The sequence below is a fragment of the Physella acuta genome, unplaced genomic scaffold (genome assembly GCF_028476545.2).
Source record: "Physella acuta isolate Inbredline_101_S28 unplaced genomic scaffold, ASM2847654v3 ptg001088l, whole genome shotgun sequence".
Classification (NCBI taxonomy): domain Eukaryota; kingdom Metazoa; phylum Mollusca; class Gastropoda; family Physidae; genus Physella; species Physella acuta.
In genome coordinates, this window is record NW_026732605.1 from 277,966 (window position 1) to 299,941 (window position 21,976).

Consider the following 21,976-nt stretch of genomic DNA (forward strand, 5'->3'; position numbering starts at 1 on the left):
AAAACAATGTATATGAATGGACATTTTACTTACTAAAAAAAAACTAAAAAATACCAAAATTAAAAATGCAATGATAACTGGATTATGACAAAATTTGCGAAGGAAAAACAGGACACAATAATGGGGGAAAAAAGAAACTTGATAAATCACCTGTGGACTTTTAAAATAAAGAAAACTTTATAACGTAAGAGGAGACGCTACTTAAAAAAAAAGGCTACCATGGTTTTAGTGTTTTGCACCTCGGTGTATTTCTAGAAACAGCTGAAATAAATGTAGTTGGTGTAGGATAACAATTTTATGAGTATGTATTCATACACATGTTAGTAATGGTTTAAAAATACCACTTATCTTTTAAATCACTTTTTTGAGGTACCAAATGACTCAGATACATTTTTTTAATATATTAAACGAGCCGACCCGCTGCGTATCATACGCCGCTATTTAGTTGTTTTTTTTTCTACTTTTCAGTAATTTATAATTTGTGAATTCGACAGTACCAATGCTGCCACTGAAAAAATTTGCTTAAAAACACTAAACCCCCCTCCCCCCCCCCCCCCCCCCACGTGAAAGCAGCCTCCTCAGTTTAAAATCGTTTCTAACTAAATTATCTGCCCCTAATAGCCGTCACCAAACCCGTCTCTATGATTGTAAAATGTAAACAACGTGAACCACAGCTTACCAGGCCATGTGGGGGTGGTAGCGATAGAGAGGAAGAGAGGGGACTGTAAGGCGCGCTTGCAGCTTGTTTTCTAAAGGCTCCCAGAAGAGAATTATATATATAGATAATTCTGGGTTAAAATTTGTATCACAAATGTAGGTATTATGCTAAAGTATTCTCCAGCAATGATACACTAGATAATACACTGTAAGTAGCTTATCATTAAAGCCAAAGTTTAGCTCCAGCAGGAACTGACATAAACAACTAGACTAGAACACCTGCACTTTTTTATTTTCATATATGGAAAGATTTTGGTCAACCAATGAGTATTTAAACATCCAAGAGAAAAAATAAACACAAGTATATTATAATAATCAAAGTATGTTTCTCAGCAAGTTAAGTAACAACTAAAAACATTAATAAAACTAACTTCCATGAATACATTTACTTTATATTGATTAAAACAAAAACAATTCAATTATATTTGATTTCTTGGCTGTTGATTTAAACAGGAAATCATCTTGTAACATTACAAATTGGAATGTATTACATATATCTTTGATTCCATTGGTGACTGCCTGTCATAGACTTTGTTTTCAAACTTATTTAGCTAAAGTGGTGAAATGTGTTTTATAAAAGGTTTTCTCCAACAGACTGTATCTATATTGCACATTACAATTTTACTAAATACTGGAAACATTAGAATTTTACAAAACACTGGCAACATTAGAATTTTACTAAATACTGACAGAATTTTACTAAATACTGGCAACATTAGAATTTTCCAAAACACTGGCAACATTAGAATTTTACTAAATACTGGCAACATTAGAATTTTACTAAATACTGGATACATTAGAATTAGAATTTTACTAAATACTGGCAACATTAGAATTTTACTAAATACTAGCAACACACTCTTCTAAATCTATTATTACATTTTTCATACTTAGTTATAACATTACAAGATGTATAGTAAGTGATATGTGGGGCTGCAAATGATTTTCAATACTTAGGGAGCTCAAACATTGTAGAAAGGTGTATAAAAAAACTTAGGATTATTGTTAAATGACATGTGTGGAGTGGCATGGTTTAGTGGTAGAGCACAAGTTGGCTAGCCTGATACTCTGAAGTTCGATTCTCATGCTTGAGTCATTAGGGAATCACAGATTCCATTTGTAATTGAAGTAATGAAGACTGTATGGCGCTGACCTCACAATCATGTGTCCCAAAATACAGATAAACTCTACTTCATCTATACATACCTTTACGCCTAGGGTGCTGTATATCTGCTGAACAATGTCAAACCTACAGTGATGGTGTTAAACTAAAACTGATTGGGTGCAGCATAACAACCCTAGAAAACCCATATTCCTTGACAAAAAAACAACAAAGTATCACTAAATGAAAATTACAACTGTAAAAAAATAAATATACTAGCATGGAAGTTTAAACTAAATGAATTAAATAATTAAAATATATCAATGTTATTGTTATTAAACACATCCCCTAAAATAACACATCATAAAAAAAAACTTGAACTGTTAAAATTTACTTAAAAACATGACCTCAAAATGGCCGAAGAAAACAATAACAAAAACAACATGGACATGGCAACAGTATTTATCATGACAACAAACAAAAAAACTTTTTTTTTTACCTTAAGCAGAAATTTACCTTAATACAACATCTGGAATAACAATTTAACATCAGCTAATATGTTGGTAGATGTAATGTGACAATCTGAGCTTTTTCTTATAACGATCCATCAAAGTGGTTACATCTGTATATCAAACACGACAAGCTAGAGACATTATAAAGTAATGACGCCACCAGAGTATGCACTGTAATCCATGTACCAAGTGACTGTACCATTGACCGGATTAACTCCAAGTATGGGGTAATTATCAGCAGACTGTGACGACTCCAGGCGGTTAATTATCTCCCTTTTGTGCTTCCCCGTCACAAAAATCCCCACCCTCTTTGCTTTGTTGATCAGAGGCAAAGTCAAGGTCATCCGGTGGCTTGTATCGGCCGGGCCGTCGTCTGTCGTCACGACAAATGTATTGCTGTCAACGTGCAGTGCTGAGCTTGATGGAAACAAAGAAGCCGTGTGGCCGTCAGTACCTACACCTAGCACTATAAAATCCAGCTGTGAATTGGGTACGCTGTGTCTTAATGCGTCAGCATAAGCATGAGCGCCGCCAAGCTCTTCGGAACACAGCCGCCCTCCCGCGTACACAGGCATGGCGTGGATATTGGAGTAGGGGATATCCACAAAACGCAGGAGTTCCCGATCCAATGTCTGGAAGTTTGAGCGTTCATCTTGATGTGGGACGCATCTCTCATCTACCTGCCATACGTGAACTGAATGCCAGTGTAAGTTAGCAAAGGACTGAGCTAACATTTGAAACACTTTAATTAGAGATGATCCCCCTGAGAAAGCAACATGAAACGAGCCTTTGTTTTGTATCTCAATCTCAGCCGCGTGGTCAATATCCCTGGCTATCAAGAACGCCAGATGATCGGAATGACTTGTAATAAGTTTCCTACCAAGAAATAAAGCAGGGGTTTGTATGTATTCATGGGTGACTTCACTGTGAGTGATGACCGCTTCATCTACTACAGTGAACTCATTTTCATCATCGTCATGGATAAACTCCAACTGGCTTTCCTTAATTATAAAATTTAAATGACCCTGAGGGTCAGATTTTTTATAAAAATGAATTTTCTTTGAAACACTAACCAGATAATCCCAAATCTCCCAGGATAAGATTAAAAGTCGAGTATTGACGAAGCTATCTTGTTTGCCTGCAAGTATATTTTTCAGAATAGATTCATATGCTGGGATATCTTTAATAACAGTGCACGTATAAAAATGTTTTTTATCTTCACCGTATACTAAAGATTTGGAAAATAAAACTGGATCGATGGACTCCAGAAAATTAGTCGGGCAGTCTGGTTGTTTAAATGATTTTGAGACTAAAATTGATGGTCTTTTTACACTGCCATGGCCGATGTGGAAGATAATTTGTTTTGTGTACCTGCTTTCCTCAACCAAAGCTTCGTCATCACAATGAGAAACGCAGACGTAGTTATTTTTAAAAACAATACGGACATAGCTCTCCCTTTTATCAAGTTGCTTGCCTGAGACTAGCAGAAATGGCACACTGCGCCATCGTGGTGAATTGATCTTTACAACAGTGGCAGCAAAAGTAGGAACATCTGATGCAGACGAGAAATTTGATTCCAACTTTTTCACCAGTTCTGCGTAGTCGGAAAACTGGCCAAACAGAGAGTTGTGGCGCCTGACTGGCTCTACTTGATGCAAGAGACGTTCTTTGTTCTCTTGGATTTTGGCGCTGTCTCCTATGTTCGGGGGTAAATCCATAGCAACAAGTGTCAGCAGCTGGGACAGATGGTTTTGATGCATATCCCGCAGCACACCCAGACTGTTGTATAGGTGAACTCGTTCTGCAAAGAAAAAGTACAAAGAATTAAATTTCCTATTAGAATTGCCAATCACTTATTAAAATTCAATTCTGCAGAGAAAAAGTAAAATTTTATTTCATTTCATATTAAAATTGCCAATCACTTATTAATATTCAATTCAGCAGAGAAAAAGTACAATTAAATTTAATTTCATATTAAAATGCCTGATTTCTTAACTAGAAACTGAGATGATGTATAATATGAGCTTTCCATTGGCAATAAACTACCCCTCACTTTACAACTCTGAGAACAGAAATAAGAACAGTCCACTACACTTAGAACACAAGATTTCTGGCCAAAATTTAAGGATTTTGGTACTCCTGTGCTTAATTTCTTAGAACATCCCTGAAACACCCAACCCTATGACCTAAGTAAAACTGTATAGTGCTGACTACACAATTTCTATGTATAGTGTCACAGAAATGGGAACTCTACTTCAACATACCAAAAAGATGCTTTAACTTTTAACTTAACTATTGTCAAATTAGATTACATATACACTATAATACACAGTGCCATTCAAACATACCATCAACTCCCACAGTTTCTTTTAAGAAAATCTCCACCTTTTCTACATGATCTTTGTCAAGTAATTTCTCAATTTCAGGATTCTGAAATCTGAAAAACAGGAGCAAAATTAAAAAAACTGAAATTACAACACATTGTTTTCAATGAATATTTTCTTAAGTATTAGAAATTGAATTAAAAACAAAACAAAATTTGATATTAAACTCTAAACAAAAAAGGCATTATAGCTTATTTAAAGTATAACCTAATACTGTATAAATACTCTTAGCATACATACCTAAAAGGAAGAATAGATTTGACCACTGGTTTACCCAAAAAGTGATCAATTCTGTAAATCTCATCTTCGGCAAACAATTTTAAAATCTGCTTTGACATAGATTCTGCGCTGGCTTTATCCAACCCAAACGGTTTCTCCAGGGCCACTTTAAAACCTACTTTAAGTTCTCGAAGCCTATGGCAGTATTTATCAAAATTCTGTAAGACAGATTCATATGCTGAAGGAGAAATAGCCATGTACAATAAAATCTCCTTTTTGGTGTCTTCAAGTGACTGCGAAAATTTTGAAATGATTTTTGAGCAGAGAAAGCTAAAGTCATCAGCATTCTGCAATGGTGCATAGCTGACTTTATCAATAAATTCCTGCTTCCGTTTTTGACATAGAGAAATATAAAGATCTCTATCTTCTTCTGTTTCCTGTTCACAAGTAACATTATTCCGAAGAATTTTATTCACTGCAGCATTGCCGTCGTCCTGCCCCAAACGAGCAGCCGTGAAAAAATCATAGGTGTGATTGGTTACAACAGGAATGCTGCCAATGGTCTGAGGGTCGTGCGTGTAAATCTTATCCATGTGAGAATGGTAGATGTTGAATACTCCCTGCCATAAGTATTTAGTTGCCAAGTCTCCAGTCCCTCCGACCAACACAATAATGGTATGAAGGCTGGCATCCTCAGGCATTTCTCTTGACTGAGTAGCTATAAAGGTGCAGCATATAACCAGATACAAGATGGACGTCATCTTGAAGATACTTTGTTTTCTTTAGCCTGAAATGAAAAAAGTTGTAGTGATAGCATAATTCAGGACAGAAATTTAATTTTCATAATGAATAGGCTAATAGTAATACTAATAACTATGCTCTTTTCTCTAAATCCAATACTTAATTGAGAGTGTAAGATTAGTGCAGTGGATCTAACACTAATAATTCAAGAGTAAAGTAATATATAAAAAACCTCTCAGAGGTGAGATTAGGTCTAATTAAAATAATTATTTTAAAAATAATGTAGGCCTGATGAGTTATTAAAACAAGTCATATGTGATTTGGTCTAGATAGATCTATACTATTTAGGCATATACTTACTAGTCTAGAAAATAGGCTCTAAGACCTAAGTAATCCTATAAATAACTAACTATACAAAACTCGTTTGTGGGTTGTTTTCTATTTTTAATAGCTAATAGTTTTTTTTAACTTCAAAGTTTGTTGTATGATTAGCAAAAATTAATTGCATTAGCCTAATCATCTAATGCCTAATAAAAAATTTAATATAGCCTAAGTCTAAACCTAATAATATTATTATAATAAAGTTAAGATAATAATGTTGTGTGTATTATCATATTATTTTATCATAAATATCATATAAAATGGGTAAAACTCCCATTTTAGAGTATTTTATTCCCTGCTTCACGTTCACCTCCACTTGAGCCTATTTTATTATAAACACAACCGAAATACACAAAAATGTTAGGAAAACACTTGGCCTAGGCCTATTTATTTATGTATTTTGTTTTAGTTTTTGATAATTTGCTTTCGTCAAAACTTAAGAAAAATCCAAATTTGAAACATTAAATATGCAGATCTAGATTTTTTCTTGTTTTACTCTTGAAAATATGTTCCTGTCAGTTAAAATTTCATGGCAATGGGTCAAGTACAAAACTTATAATTCATAATTGCAAAGCGGTTAAGTTTGTATTGTTAATTACAAGTATCACACACGAATTATACTATTTAGGCCTACTTATATGAACTCACATTGACTCCAAACTGACGTCACCATAATTTCAAATAGTTATGACGTTATGATAATTAAAATGAATGTGAACTGATGGTGAACCCTTGATCATGTAGTGTAGGGATTTTTCTCCCGCTGATGAGAAAATGTGAGCCAGCGATCACATGCTATTTTAATTGTAACTGTAATTACTGTAAGCCTAATGCTTATTTTAATGTTTTTAACCTGTTCTAATTAAAACACACATTCATTAAATAAAATGTAAGTAGCTCTAGATCTAATCCTAGTGCTTGTGTGCATTTTGGTTGTGTTTAGTTTATAATAAAATACGCTTAACCGGATGTGTACGTGAAGCTGAGAACAAAATAATTCAAAATATGCTAAAATGGAGTTTTACCAAATAGGCTATATATTCATATTGTACTAGACTAGATCTACATCTACAATAAAAATCTACATTTCTACATTCAACATTCATTTCTTGACTAGATCTAGATTAGTAGATCTATCTATTTCTATCTGGTAATCTATCATTTTGGGTATGTAAAATCGCCCGCGACTTGTAATGTGAAAAACAGGTGACTCCTTAAATTTTAATAATTATTTCACATTTTGAGGAGGATTTATGTTTTTTAAAATACTATCTTATTTCCTTGTTTCATTTATGTACCTGTTTTTAAACAATTCAATTAAAATTTTTCAGTAATAAATGAAGACTAGCGATGTTTCCAACAGATGCAACCATGCTCATTTACTATAGCAGCCATCTTATTTAAGTTTTATTTTTATAAGCGATTCAGGGGGAAGCCACTCTATTTTACAAATGGCTGCTGTTTATATAGCAAATCTCCTCGCAGACAGTGCTGTTTAAAGTTAATTTCTGGCCTATATTACTATATTGGGTAATCTATCGTTTTGGGTACGTAAAATCGCCCGCGGCTATTAATGTACGAAAACGTTACCTCATTGTCAAGGCTGTAATAGAAGTATATTGTGATATGTTTGTGTCAAATATTATAGATAAATGAATAATAAACCTAAATCAATGGCTAAATATATCAATATAGGCCCGAAATTAACTTTAAACAGCAGTGTCTTCCGACTGAATCTTGCGCTATAAGTCTATAAAAATAAAACTTTAACAAGATGGCTGCTATAGTAAATGAGCATGGTTGCATCTGTTGGAAACATCACTGGTGTTCATTTATTACTGAAAAGTTTTAATTCAATTGTTTAGAAACAGGTACATAAATGAAACAAGGAAACATTTTTGTATTTTTCAAAACATAAATCCTCCTCAAAATGTGAAATAATTATTAAAATGTAAGGAGTCACCTGTTTTTCACATTACTAGTCGCGGGCGATTTTACGTACCTAAAACGATAGATTACCCTATATTGATATATTTAGAAAATTGATTTAGGTTTATTAGGCCTATGACATTTAGGCCTATCTATAATATTTGACACAAACATATCACAATATACTTCTATTAAAGCCTTGACAATGAGGTAACGTTTCCGTACATTAATAGCCGCCGGTGATTTTACATACCCAAAACGATAGATTACCTTCTATCTTAATCTACTTGCTACCAGTATTTAATAGAATATTTATCTAGATTTTAAGAACATTTTAGGCCCTAAAATAAGATCTTGACCTGCTACTAGATGTAGAATCTAGACTAGCTAGATCAAGATTTACACCAGTGTAGCAACAGTGCAGACTGATGTGTACACGAGTACTCGGTGAGATTGTAGTTGTAGATCTAGTGACACTGTGAACAGTCACTGGACTCAACTGTTCTGATCAGCACTCACTCCTCTGCTGTGGCATGTGCAGTCCCACCCACATAACACTAAGTTACAATATCTTCTTTCATTGTAACGTTGGTGCTAGAGAGGCTTAGACTAGATCTAGAGTTTCTAGACTAATGGAATATTCAAAACAAAAAATGTTTATAAAATAAAGCATCATCTAAGATATTTTTACCTACAAAAACACCGTTTACTTTCGTTATTTTTTAATGCAATTGAAGTCCTGTGATACAAGTTTTTAACGAATGAAACATACAGAAAATGTTAACAAATAAATACCGAAAACTAGTGATAATTTTAAAATGAAACGTATTTATAATAACGTAGGCCTATTCAAAATTTTTAAATCAGGTAAATTGATCACCAAGTATCTATCGGTGCAGGCTTCTTTCGAAAATAAATTTTCTTTTGTACACTAATCATATTACTTCTGATACTAGGCAGATGATTCTTCTCTTAAAAGAAAGCTGTTAAGGAAATAAATCGTAATTACGTTGTTTTTATTGTAATATCATCATCAACAAACTGAGTAATTATGTGAATGACTTCTCAAGCTTTGAGACTTGTGACTCATTTAGATATAAGACTACAAATGTTCGTTGAATTTTTTTTAACATCTTGAATATGTAAGCCTACATCTAGTTGTATCAATTTTTTGGTGTCATAAAGCAAAATTAATATGAGTCATAGAACGTTTTCGACATATTTCAAAATGAAGGCTGAACTAGTGTAATATGATATAATCAGCCAGCTATGATCTGACGGTGGCAAGAGTTTCTCTCAGGAACTCAGGCTTCTCTTCTCACATCCACAAGCCGCCCCCCCCCCCCCCCCCCCACGGAAGAAATATAGATATGTATAATTTATAATGAAAATATAAGCTATAACCCAGTGGCGTAGCGAGGTCGGGTGTCACCCGGTGCGGCACTTAATGGTGTCAACCCCTAGAGGCGTAGCGACCCTTCCCGGCCGGGGACAAACTTTCAAAATTTCGATTTGCACCCCCCCCCCCCCCTCAAACTTTCAATTTGCACCCCCCCCCCCTCAAACTTTCGATTTGCACCCCCCCTCCTCAAGTTTTTCTCTATATATTTTGCTATTTGTTGCCTTGGTGTCACCCCCCCCCCCTAAATGCTGTCACCCGGCGCGGTCCGCTACCCCCCACCCCCCCTCGCTACGCCTCTGCTATAACCAATGTCAGTTCTCACTCCCAGCCGAGACCTATTAGTGAGTCGCCCCCCTCCCCTCCCGAAAAAAAAGGTTTGAAAGAAACCCTGACATGGCCATCCAAAAATATAGGCCTAACTGGTATACCAGGGCTGAAATTTTCATCTCAATTTTGAGTCAGATCCTAACAGTCAATATTCTATTACAAGACCTTCTGTTTCTCTGACTTTATTTATTAATATTTATTTTTGAAAAAAAAAAACACGTCCTTAACACACGGTAAAACAGATTACGCTAATTCAAAATCTTGCTGACTAACAATAGAGAATAAAATACCTACTATGGTAAAGGTAGGAGATAAATACAACTTATCGACCGCCTTAAACGGGTTTTATTTATACTATAGTTTTAATTATTTTTCCAATTTCAGTGTTTTGCTTATATATATATATATATATATATATATATATATATATATATATATATATATATATATATATATATATATATATATATATATATATATATATATGTGTGTGTGTGAGAAAGTGTGTGTGTGTGTGTATGCCCGTTGCTTCTATCTCTTTTGACTGTCTCAATCTTAAGTGTCTGTTCTTTTTTAAAAAAGAGTGTTTTTAACGACTGTTTTACTGTTTTCCTAAAGATTTTCATCCAGTGTTTCTTCCCAACTTTTTCATTTGGAGGGGGGGGGGGGGGGCACTTGAATATTTCGGGGGGGGGGGGCTAACTAAAATTTCCGGGGGGCGGACACTGCTAAAAGTATATATATTTACTATATAAATTCCATTTCGAAAAGATGCCTGGAAGATCACTGCTTTCAACAGCCTTTTCACAATTCTCTCTATATTCCCCAAATCACGTCCTTGTAGAAGGCTTTAACTAAATTTGGGTTTCTCCAATTTTGGTCATGGTTTGAATCCAGTCACTTGTTTGGCACTGGCAACCAGTTTCCCAAATCAAATTTTCTCAAGACACATGGGTCACATATTTACAAATGATATTTTTTGTTACTAACCAACCTACCAAGTGGTCCCTTAATTTTAAAAATTCCAGAAAGATTTTAAAAACAATTTCGTATTATTATCAATGAAAGATGGTAGCTAATAGAATGATAGACCTACTGCAGAGGCGTATCCAGGTTTTCGTTGTAGGGGGAGCGAAAAGAGCAAAAAAAGGCGCCGAATTTTTAACACGTTCTATATACGTGTATTATATATATATATATATATATATATATATATATATATATATATATATATATATATATATATATATATATAATTACTAGCTGTATGTCATTACTTCGCAATGATGTAAAATAAATTGAAAGTAGCACTCTGAAGAAATAAGAAAAAATCACACAATGTAGGCCGACTAAACAAAAATTGTATCAATCTAAACAAAAAACAACAAACAAAATATACACACACTACAACTAAAAACAATGAACGTAACACAATCTGTTTTGTAATTCTTGTAAAAAAATCTTACATAATAATTCCTGGGAGATTATTTAAGACAAGTGAAATAGGGAAATAATAACTCTCTTAATATAAATATTTATGTATCTACACATTTAAATAATATAAAATGTCAAAACAAATAAATAATTATTTGAAAATATAATGAAATTGTTTAACACTATTCGTATTTACAAAATGTTTTGTCTATAATCAGAATTGAATATATCGTTATCATAAATGCTAAAGTATTATAGCATAATGAAAGTTTTTAAAATCAGAGTTGGTATAATTCCATGCTTTTCAAAATAATCGAAACATTTGTAATAACAGCCGACATTTAACTGACATAGGTCTTTTAGTTCAGATAATGTATTTTTAATTAACTACTGCTTCTTTGTGTTAATTGAAGATCATTTTTAACATAGTGATAAGTATAGGTTAGATCACTGTATTGATCACACACCTTTTTACTGGTAATTGCAAAAACATTCACATTTAAAAAGCTAATTTTCTGGCGGCATGGTACTTTGGTACATCATTACGCGTTTTTCTACATGTACTTAACAGATCAGTTCGGGGGGGGGGGGGGGGTTCAACTTCATTCACCACTGTCCGGTCACTTTAGATCAATTATCCAACCCAGTGTATACCTAGGTGTGACATTAATGTCGCTCTACACAATTGTGGTGGTGAGGTGTGTGTGTTGGGGGGGGGGGGGGAGATAACCAACACAGAGTGAACATAGCATCAGTTTTTTGATGACTGTTCTAAACATACATCTATATTACATAAATATATATATTTAGGAAATAGATTTAAATAAGTAGCAGTGGTATTATGACAATATATTTTTTTACCGAGAGGTCCATGGGGGAGGGGGGTTGTAACTGTTTCATATAATTTGTAATCTTAATCATTATCGCCCAAACTGTAAGAATACTATTACTTCATCATTCTGACGTTGTTGACCTTGTCAAAATTTCCCCACCACTACGCAGTTTGCTCATAAGAAAATCTAAATAGAGGTGCCACATCACTTGTATTTGTTTCGGTATTTTAATTATTTTTTTAAATTAATTTTTAAGTGTTATGTGTGAAGTTTTTAACATTTTCTAATTCAATTATTCGTAAGCAAATACATTATGCAGTTGCCTTAAACTTAACACCCCTCTTGCCAAGTGGTACTACCCGTAGAGGTTTTTTTAAACATTGCAATGCATCGTTATTGTTATTTTTAGATTGGCAAACTAATGCAGCAGTTAATACGGGTTGTAAACGTAGACACTACTAGACTAGTACAATAATGCTTAATTGCTGCATGAAAAGAAATTTTGTGATTTACATAGATGTGCCGACCAAAACTATTTTTTAACAAATATCATTGTTTAAAACTTTGAGTTTAAAAAGTTTCCAAAAAGGCGCCACTTTGCTGAAAATGGCCAGAGGGGGAGCGGCCGCTCCCCCTGCTCCCCCCCCCCCCCTGCGTACGCTACTGACCTACTGTGACCTACTATGTTAAAAAAATAATAACATTTATAATAACAAGCTCATAAACGAACAGAAAGAAGAAAATAAAAACTGTTTTATTTCTAACGTTTATTTACATATCATTATATCATAACATGTTATTTTATAAAGAAAAACTAATACATGCATCTGTGTAGTTGTATTTTAGTTTACATTAATTTTTCATTTTAATGTTATCTAAATTATTAATAAAATAAGAGTCAGTGTTAGTGATAGTTGTTTGCTTAAATATCTTTAATATGTAAATAATTGTAAGAAATGTCAATACCACATAAACATCTGATAATTCATGTTGCGAAATAGGCTACATTTTAAAATTGTATTTGTAGCATTGTTCTTACGTATTGTTAAATGGGTTTTATTCTCTTTATTTCTACGGTTAAAAAGAAGGATCATGTTCATACAAGCCACGCCAAAAAATTTAACCCCCCGCACCCCAAAAAAAAAGATTTTTTTACAAGGATATGAAACTTATACTTTTATTTTTCATCCCTAACCCTAGCCTTAACCCTAGAGGCGGATAAGTAGTTGTTGTGATGGTGTACGTTTAAATATTCATATGTCTATACATCAGAAATAGATCAAGGTTTTGAGTGTATGCTGGCAAAAAGTGGCGGGACTTAACTTAGTTGTTTGTTTTTTGTTTGTTTTTTTTTGTTTTTTTTTTGCATTAGTGGCGGGGCCCGACATCATGAGAACACACACCTATGGGGAAAGTACAGGACAACTTTCCGCTGATCAAGAAATAAGGAAAACAAAGATGGAGTTGGATAGGGCCCACACTGCGCACACTGCCAACCAATATCACCAGGCAGGCATTGAGGAGGAACCCTCATGGAAAGTTCAAAAGAGGGTCCACCAAGAAACACCTGGCGACGGGACATTGAAGGTGAAACTACAAAGATGTGCTACATCTGGACAGAGGCGTAGCTAGGGGAGGGCGGGTGGGGCACCGACCCTAAAGGCGCGTAATGAATTTTTTAAAAAAAAAGCCTATTCTGAACTGCATTACTGAACTATTGACAATCGAAGTTGAGAAAATAGACGACTACTTGGCTTTACGGAGTGATTTAACTTTCTTCTCCATCCATTGTTGGACACCAAAATCAAGATAGTTACTGGTAGCGGGAAGGAAGGGGCTTTTTCGATAACTTGAATACCATACATAGATGGGGTAGGGCTTAAAATTGATCGTTCGGCCTTCAGCATCTGAAGTCAAGTTGAGGAAGTGTCGCAAGACGCTGGATATCTTTGCTGGCGGCCCATACGACCAGAGGCGTAGCGAGGGGGGGGGGGTACATATTTTCCCCGCACCGACCTTAGGGGTGCCAAAATGGGTTGTAAAAACAAATTAAAATCTCATTTTAGCTCCAGTTTTTGCAATATAAGTATAAAAAATATATGGGGGTGGGGGGGGGGGAGTGCAAATTGAAAGTCTGAGGGGGGGGGGCAAATTAAAAGTTTGAGAGGAGGGGGGGGGGGAGCGCAAATTGAAAGTTTGAGGGGGGGGTACAAATTGAAAGTTTGAGGGGGGGGATGCAAATCGAATGGTTGTTTCCGAGGGGGGCGCCCAATCGAAAGTTTGTCCACGGGCGCCGAGAAGGGTCGCTATGCCTCTGCATACTACAGTGGGGGATGATGGACAACGAAGATGATATCTACAATTGGTCTCAAAGTAAGAACACTTAGTCTAGAATTATGCGCATTACTTTAGCATCAAGTATTTACTTTTGATAACTCTTTCATGTTGTTCGCTGGTATTTTATTATCCGCCACCCAACCATTTCTACTGATAGCAATAGTTTCTCGACCAGATGAATTAAACTGTGTGTTGTTTTGCCCATTGTGGATCACGGGGGTGTGTTGTGAGCTTCGCGTTACGCGAGTTGTTTAGATGAATATCTGTTCCATCATGTGCCTCGGTGTCTGTTTCATTGTCCATTTCGTTGTCAATATCTTTACAGTCCAAAGATGACGAGTGTTTCTGTTCATCGTGAATTTCTTTTAAAAGCCAGTATGTTGTCTGAGATCCTTTACCCTGATGGAATAAAAAATATATATTAAAACAGAGAGAATTTGCAAAGTTACAGTAGCGTAGCGAGTGGGGGGGGGGGGGGGGTGGGACATATGTCCCCGGGCGCCGACCTCAGGGGTCGCCAAAATGGGTTGGAAAAATAAATTGAAAGGTTGAGGGGGGTGCATATCGAAAGTTTGAGGGGGGGGGGGTGCAAAATGGAAAACTTGAGGGGGGGGGGGGAGGTGCAAATCGAAAAGTTTGTCCCCGGGCGCCGGGAAGGGTCGCAACGCCTCTGCAAAGTTATATGATAAACTTCAGTAGGTGTGCTTTAAATTTTGTTATAGAGTCAAAACCTCAGGTTTTAATTCTGTAGTTAAATAAACAACTAAAATGAACTATAAAAGAAGTTGGAAGAGCATCACTAAACAGAGAGGGGTGCAGGCGGGGGGGGGGGGGGGGGTAGTTCGTAAGAACGTGCTGAACAGCTGGGTTCGGGATTTCTGTGTGTGGGATCAAGGGTTTCAGAGATGGATATAGAATGTTGGGATTTGATGATTGTGGGGTTCTAGGGTCAGTATTCTGGACAGGTACTAATGAGTTGGGAATGAAGGTGTTTGGACTGTTAGGGTCTAGAGTTAATGGGGGTTTGAAATGTGGGTCTGAACTGCAGGAGTTCTGTACTGTAGGGGTCAGTTCCGAAGGGGTCTGTAATGTAGGGATCTGTACTGTAGGGATCTGTACTGTAGGGGTCTGTACTGTAGGGGTCAGTTCCGAAGGGGTCTGTAATGTAGGGATCTGTACTGTAGGGATCTGTACTGTAGGGGTCTGTACTGTAGGGGTCAGTTCCGAAGGGGTCTGAACTTCCGGGGTCTGAACTGTAGGGGCTGGACTACTGAGTTCATAATACGGTAGCTGTAGTCGAGTCCTTGCTCGGTAATTATGCAACACCAAAGATGACCTTGGTGACCCTTCCACTGACCTTCATCTCCACCTCCCCACGGAGCTCGGTCTGGAAATGTCCAGTCTTGTCCAGCAGGGTCTTGCTGCTGTGGCTGATGTGAATCTTTTGGGCTGGAACAGAGAGTAACAATTTATTCCAGGTATTCAAACTTTACCAAGAGTAATCGGTATTTCACCGCGTTGTCGAATGGTATAGTGTACGCATGCGCTAACCCGAAAGTCTCGAGTTTGATTCCGGGTTCAAGAGCAGAGCTGTTTACTATACGTCATCATATATATTGAGCACTTAGTGTATATTTATCAAATTTATACCTGGTACTCATTCGAGGTCGAATGGTAGAGCATACGACTGCTAACACAAAATTCTGAAGTTCGAATCCGGGTTCAAGTCCGTAGAACGTCCCAGCTATGGTTAGGGAAAGTAAAGGCGACTGGACATAATGCTGACTTCCGATCCATGAGGTCATAAAAACAGGGCAACTCTACTGCACTTGCCCCAGAGACCGTCAGGTTCGAAAGGGAACATTACTGTAATCAACTTTTCGGGGAGGATGATGACAGCTACGTGTAATCCGATACCATATTGCGTTATCGATTATACAGGAATCACTTCAAATATATGAAATAGATCTAGACAACAATTAATACAACTGGTAATAAGTCTTAGTGCTACCTGAAAGAGTCGAATAAGCCAGATATACCGATGATAATTTCTGCCTTACCTTCGAAATACCTGTCCACATAGGTCTGAGAAAGTCGAATAAGACAGATATGCACATGATAATTACTACCTTACCTGTGCAATACCTGTCCACATAGGTCTTAGAAAGTCGAATAAGCCAGATATACAGATGATATACCTGCGCAATACCTGTCCACATAGGTTTGAGAAAGTCGAATAAGCCAGATATACAGATGACATACCTGTGCAATAACCTGTCCACTTAGGTCTGAGAAAGTCGAATAAGCCAGATATACAGATGTTATACCTGTGCAATACCTGTCTACTTAGGTCTGAGAAAGTCGAATAAGCCAGATATACAGATGTTATACCTGTGCAATACCTGTCCACTTAGGTCTGAGAAAGTCGAATAAACCAGATATACAGATGTTATACCTGTGCAATTACCTGTCCACATAGGTCTAAGAAAGTCGAATAAACCAGATATACAGATGACCATACCTGTGCAATACCTGTCCACATACGTCTAAGAAAGCCGAATAAGCCAGATATGCAGATGACATACCTGTGCAATACCTGTCCACTTAGGTCTGAGAAAGTCGAATAAACCAGATATACAGATGATATACCTTTGCAAAATACCTGTCCACATAGGTCTGAGAAAGTCGAATAAACCAGATATACAGATGACATACCTGTGCAATACCTGTCCACAATAGGTCTGAGAAAGTCGAATAAACCAGATATACAGATGATACACATGTGCAATACCTGTCTACATAGGTCTGAGAAAGTCGAATAACCAGATATACAGATGACATACCTGTGCAAGACCTGTCCCTCACAGTGTCAAACTCACCTGCGCCGTTACTCTCCATCCTAGAGGCGGTGTTGACCGTGTCCCCAAACAGGCAGTAACGTGGCATCTTCATCCCGACCACCCCCGCTACCACTGGGCCTGGAAGATTTGAGTCAGCAATTAAAAAATACTACCATCGGAGTTTCTTTCATGCATCTCTTTGGGGGGGCGGGGGGGAGGGCGTGGAGCTAAGAATGTCTAACCACCCCCTCAATCTGAACGAAATAGAATTTATATAGAAAATATATACTTTTACCAGTATCCGCTTCACCCTCCCCCCCCCCCCCCCCAAATTTAGTCCGCCCCCACTTCCTCTGAAAATCTCAAGCCCCCCCCCCCCAAGAAAAAAGTCCTGAAAGAGAAACTGATTACCATTACAATCAACTTAGTTTAACGTTAGTACAAATCACATAAAGAAATTAAAACCATAGCTTCTAACGGTTAGAGTAATAAAAATAAATTATGACAGGATGGAGGATGGGGGAGACGACTCAATGTTACACTTTTCTTTACCGGTTAGTTTATAATATTTTAATTTTAATATTTTACATATAGGCCTCTAAATTACCGGTGTACATTTTATTACATGCATTACAAAAGATGGTGAGCACAAACAAAAATATTAAACAAGTAAACAGACTCGCTAGAATTGAGCCCAAACTATTAAAAAGTGTTCAATAACTTGTCAGAACGGATCCTGAACTAAAAAAATATTTGAACAGACTTGTCAGAATCAGAGGCGTAGCGGGAGGGGGGGTGGGGGGCCCCCGGGTACCGACCTTAGGGGGGGGGGGGGGCGCCAAAATGGATTGGAAAAAGTTGAAAGCTGAAAATTAAAAGTTTGAGGAAGGGGGGCGCAAATCGAAAGTTTCTCCCCAGGCGCCGGGAAGGGTCGCTACGCCTCTGGTGAGAATTGAGCCCAAACTATTAAAAGTGTAAACAGACTTACCAGAATGGAGCCCAATTCGCAGCTGTAGTTTATGCTCCGGCTTATGTGGCACAACGAAATTGGCCACCACATTGAGCAGCTCCAGTGCTAATCTGGCAATGTTCAATACGTGGTTGTTACCGTTCCTGATGGGCAGACCGGAAACCACCATGTAGGCGTCACCTATAGTCTCCACCTGGCGATTTAAATATGTGTCTTTAAATTTAAAAGGAAACAATTTTCATAGGGGGAAACGAAAGTACGCGGAAAAAAAATTACCGTTTCTATGTTGTTTTTTTTTAGTTTTATCTTCAAACAAAATTTAAACTAAATGTAAACTAATAATATTTTGACTAACAGTGGCGTCGCTAGGTCGGGTGTAACCCGGTGCGGCACTTCGTGGTGACACCCCCCTCCATCCCCCCCAAAGAAACAAAGTATATATATATATATATATATATATATATATATATATATATATATATAATATATATATATATATATATATATATATATATATATATATATATATATATATAACAATGTTTATCTATAGTCTGTTAATAATACAGTTGGATGTTTACGTCATGGTGTCAGCTTCTTATAATAATTATCGATTTGTACTTAAAAGACTATTTACCTTTAATTAATCATTAATGGAACTGGCAAAAAGCATTTTTCTTCTGTACATTTTGCAATCTTTTACCATGGTGTCACTACCCCCCCCCCCCTAAATCGTGTCACCCGGTGCGGTCCGCACCCCCCCTCCCCGCCCCGCCCTCGCTACGCCTCTGTCGACTAATAGTTATCACAAATACCAATAAAGAAAAATCAATAAAAAAAAACGAAAAATCAATACAAATAAAGAAAAATCAATACAAGTATTAAAAAATCAATTTAAATTAAAATAATTCAACACAAATAAAGTAAAATCAATACAAATAAAGAAAAAAATTAATATAAATAAAGAAAAATCAATACAAATCAAGAAAAAGCAATAAAAAAGAAAGAAAATGAAATACAAATAAATGAAAACTAACATTACAACTGAAGCTAAATTTAACTTGTTATAAATACTGTAGGTGGGGTAGAGTTTAACTGTTTCAGAACCCAAAGAGTAAAAATAGTACGAATCACACAGTAACGGTAGGGTACCTCACCTTGTAAACGTCAAACAGACTAATGGTCGCGTCAAATTCGGAGTAGAGGGCATTGAGGAAGCCGACCACCTGGGTGGAGAAACATCACATTAGGTTAGCCGTACCCACTTATAGAGATGGGCTGATATTGTGAACAGATTTATGCCTTTTTTTGTGTCTAATCATTAACTTGTTTTTTTTAAATAAAAGTATTAAGTTTATTAAATTAGGATATATTTGTAGTATTAGCCTCACTAAATTAAGATACAGGTAGTTTTAAGATCATGAACTAATGTTATACTAGTTGTCTTAAGGTTATGAAATAGTGTTATACTAGTTGTCTTAAGGTTATGAAATAGTGTTATACTAGTTGTCTTAAGGTTATGAAATAGTGTTATACTAGTTGTCTTAAGGTTATGAAATAGTGTTATTGTGAGGGTGGGGGATTTTATGAAGGCCGGTAACGAATGAATGCAATAACACACAGTTCAAGTTCCAAATACAAAGTTCTTTATTCATATGTATATAATCATGTTCTACCTAACTAGCTATACTCTACACTCTCTACTGTTTACTACTACTACTGACTGTTCACTATACTACTAACTCCCATGACCAATCCTAACACTAACTGTTCTCTACATTCTACAACGTAACACCTTCTACCTTCGCTAGCTAATCATGATCTCCTAACTATTTACATTCTCGGCCGTCTCTGACCGCTACCTAACCCTTCTCTCCTCTTCGCTAGCTACCTATCAACTGCCGGCCTATCTCTCTACTGACCCACGCCTCAGTGGTCAGCTGACCATACCACGTGACCGGTCAGTCTCTGAATTTCCATTGGTCTACCTCTGACTAACACGCTAAAGCCTATTGATAGTCTGTTTCTGCTAACCTATATCTGCTAAACATGTCTGACGTAATCTTGCGTCATCACATATCTCCCTCCCTTTCTGTAGCTGACAAATTATATTTTTCAGCGTCTGCTACTAATCTAATACATCAACAACTATCTATCTTACTACTCTATTCTATCCCTAACATCAATCATAAAAATCAAAACAAAATGGGACAGCACAGTTTACAAATACATAAAATCTTGTGTTCCTGAAAAAAAGAAAATGTCATTGTTCTAGATCTTGTGTAAGTATCCTGACATCTGTGGTGTCTCTGCTTGATAATGTATGTCTATGTTATAGTATGTGTGAATCTAATCATATGTAACTCAGTTCTGGCTAGGTTGTCCTGTACTGGCCTTGAGCTAATCTTAGTAGAATGTGTAACTGGTTGAACGGGCTCTGCGAGCAGTGTAAGTGTATGTGTTATGTAATAGCTGGCGTTCCTCTGTGGTGGGTGGGTTGTGGCGAGTTTTGATGTACATTCCCGTGAGGCGGGTGTAGGCGTAACTTTCGTTGGTCAATGTGATGACGCAACAATCTCATCTCAACGCTGGTTGAGACGTCCACGTAGAGTGATTATACGATGAACTGGAGCTGTCCGATGCGGTGGCGAACAATGACGTAACGTTCCGACGCTGGGAACTTGGACGATGGGTCGTCTACCCTTTGTATGTGCCGACGTAGGTGTACGTAGCTGGCGGTCTGTTATTCAACTCCAGTGCGGGGGCGAAGCGGTGGCGATGCGTCCGTTGTCTTGACCAGGGCAATTCTCCGTTCGGCAGGGCTGTTCGCTGTCCAGGTAATTCAACGTAATCAGGGTTTCAGGTGGCGGCACTCTTTGAAGTGTCGGCTTCATCTCGTCTCATTCTGAATAGCGCTGGTGGGTCTGAAATTGTATTACGAGACCATGAGCAATGGTTTTACGTGACTATCTTAGTGCCCGCGTAGACAAGTATTCAGACAGAGGTACCTTCCATTAAAAAAAAACCTCAATCCCAAATTTAAACGTGCTGAACATTTGTCTGGCGGTACATACAGCATACAAAAATAACATTACAAAAATAACCAAATAAAAAAATCAGTACACTCTAATCTAACAACAATCTGTAAAGCCTAATAAACTCAATAGACGTAAACACTACCAGAGCTTAGAAATAGCTTCACAAAAAGAATAGACATGTAAGTGTGTATAATTAATCGTGCCGTTTCAAATCAACATTTGAATACGTAATCATATAGTGGAGCAGCTCTCACTATCTGACTTCTGACTTGACTTAAACTGGCTGGTTGACTTAATGACTGACTTCACTTATGACTTCAGTAACTTGACTTATTTCACTTTAACTGACTTCAATAACTTCACTTATTTCACTTTGACTTCAGTAACTTGACTGACTTCAATTTAACGACTGATTCCACTTTGACGACTAACTTCACTTTGGAGACTAACTTGACCTCGACGACTTCACTTCAATTCAACTTAAAAGACTTCACTGACCGACTTAAACTTCGACGACTTAAACGTCTTCACTTTGACTTCAAAGACTTTTCCTTGACTTCAACTACTTCAATATGACTTCAAATACTTCACTTAGTCTTCAACAACTTCAATATGACTTCAAATACTTCACTTTGACTCCAACAACTTCAATATGACTTCAAAGACTTCCCTTTGACTTCAAAGATTTCAACGACATCACTTTGATTTCAAAGACTTCACTATAACTTCGACGATTTCACTTCTTCACTATGACCTCAACGACTTAATATAACTTCAAAGACTTTTCTTTGACTGCAACATGACTTCAAC

At 36.7% G+C, this 21,976-nt stretch overlaps 2 protein-coding genes across 3 annotated transcripts in view; both read right to left on the reverse strand.

The window, feature by feature from the left end:
* Positions 1-692: 692 nt before the first annotated feature.
* LOC131955628 (GDH/6PGL endoplasmic bifunctional protein-like) lies at positions 693-8,736 on the reverse strand. Of its 2 annotated transcripts, none has more exons than XM_059319823.1 (4): positions 8,677-8,736; positions 4,956-5,721; positions 4,680-4,768; positions 693-4,132 (listed from the first exon to the last, which is right to left on the reverse strand). In XM_059319823.1, exons 2-4 carry the CDS (start codon positions 5,693-5,695, stop codon positions 2,472-2,474), a joined length of 2,490 nt encoding a protein of 829 aa, XP_059175806.1. In that variant the 5' UTR covers positions 5,696-5,721; positions 8,677-8,736; the 3' UTR covers positions 693-2,471. The 2 variants fall into 2 exon arrangements, with proteins under 2 accessions (XP_059175806.1, XP_059175807.1); XM_059319824.1 differs by having other exon boundaries at positions 8,681-8,727.
* Positions 8,737-14,493: 5,757 nt separating this feature from the next.
* Positions 14,494-21,976, reverse strand: part of LOC131955623 (atrial natriuretic peptide receptor 1) — a 33,731-nt gene continuing 26,248 nt past the window's right edge. The window contains exons 10-14 of the mRNA XM_059319814.1: positions 19,286-19,354; positions 18,147-18,321; positions 17,198-17,296; positions 15,676-15,767; positions 14,494-14,717 (exon numbers count right to left, since the gene is read on the reverse strand). Of these exons, the coding sequence (XP_059175797.1) occupies positions 14,499-14,717; positions 15,676-15,767; positions 17,198-17,296; positions 18,147-18,321; positions 19,286-19,354 (654 nt within the window). The 3' untranslated portion in view covers positions 14,494-14,498. The remainder of the gene's footprint in view (positions 14,718-15,675; positions 15,768-17,197; positions 17,297-18,146; positions 18,322-19,285; positions 19,355-21,976) is intronic.

Coding starts and splice junctions, on each gene's coding strand:
- LOC131955628 (XM_059319823.1), bottom strand. CDS start 5,695: ATGACGTCCATCTTGTATCTGGTTATATGCTGCACCTTTATAGCTACT. Junction 4,769..4,955: donor AAATCTATTCTTCCTTTTAG/GTATGTATGCTA, acceptor CCTGTTTTTCAG/ATTTCAGAATCCTGAAATTG. Junction 4,133..4,679: donor AGAAACTGTGGGAGTTGATG/GTATGTTTGAAT, acceptor TTTTCTTTGCAG/AACGAGTTCACCTATACAAC.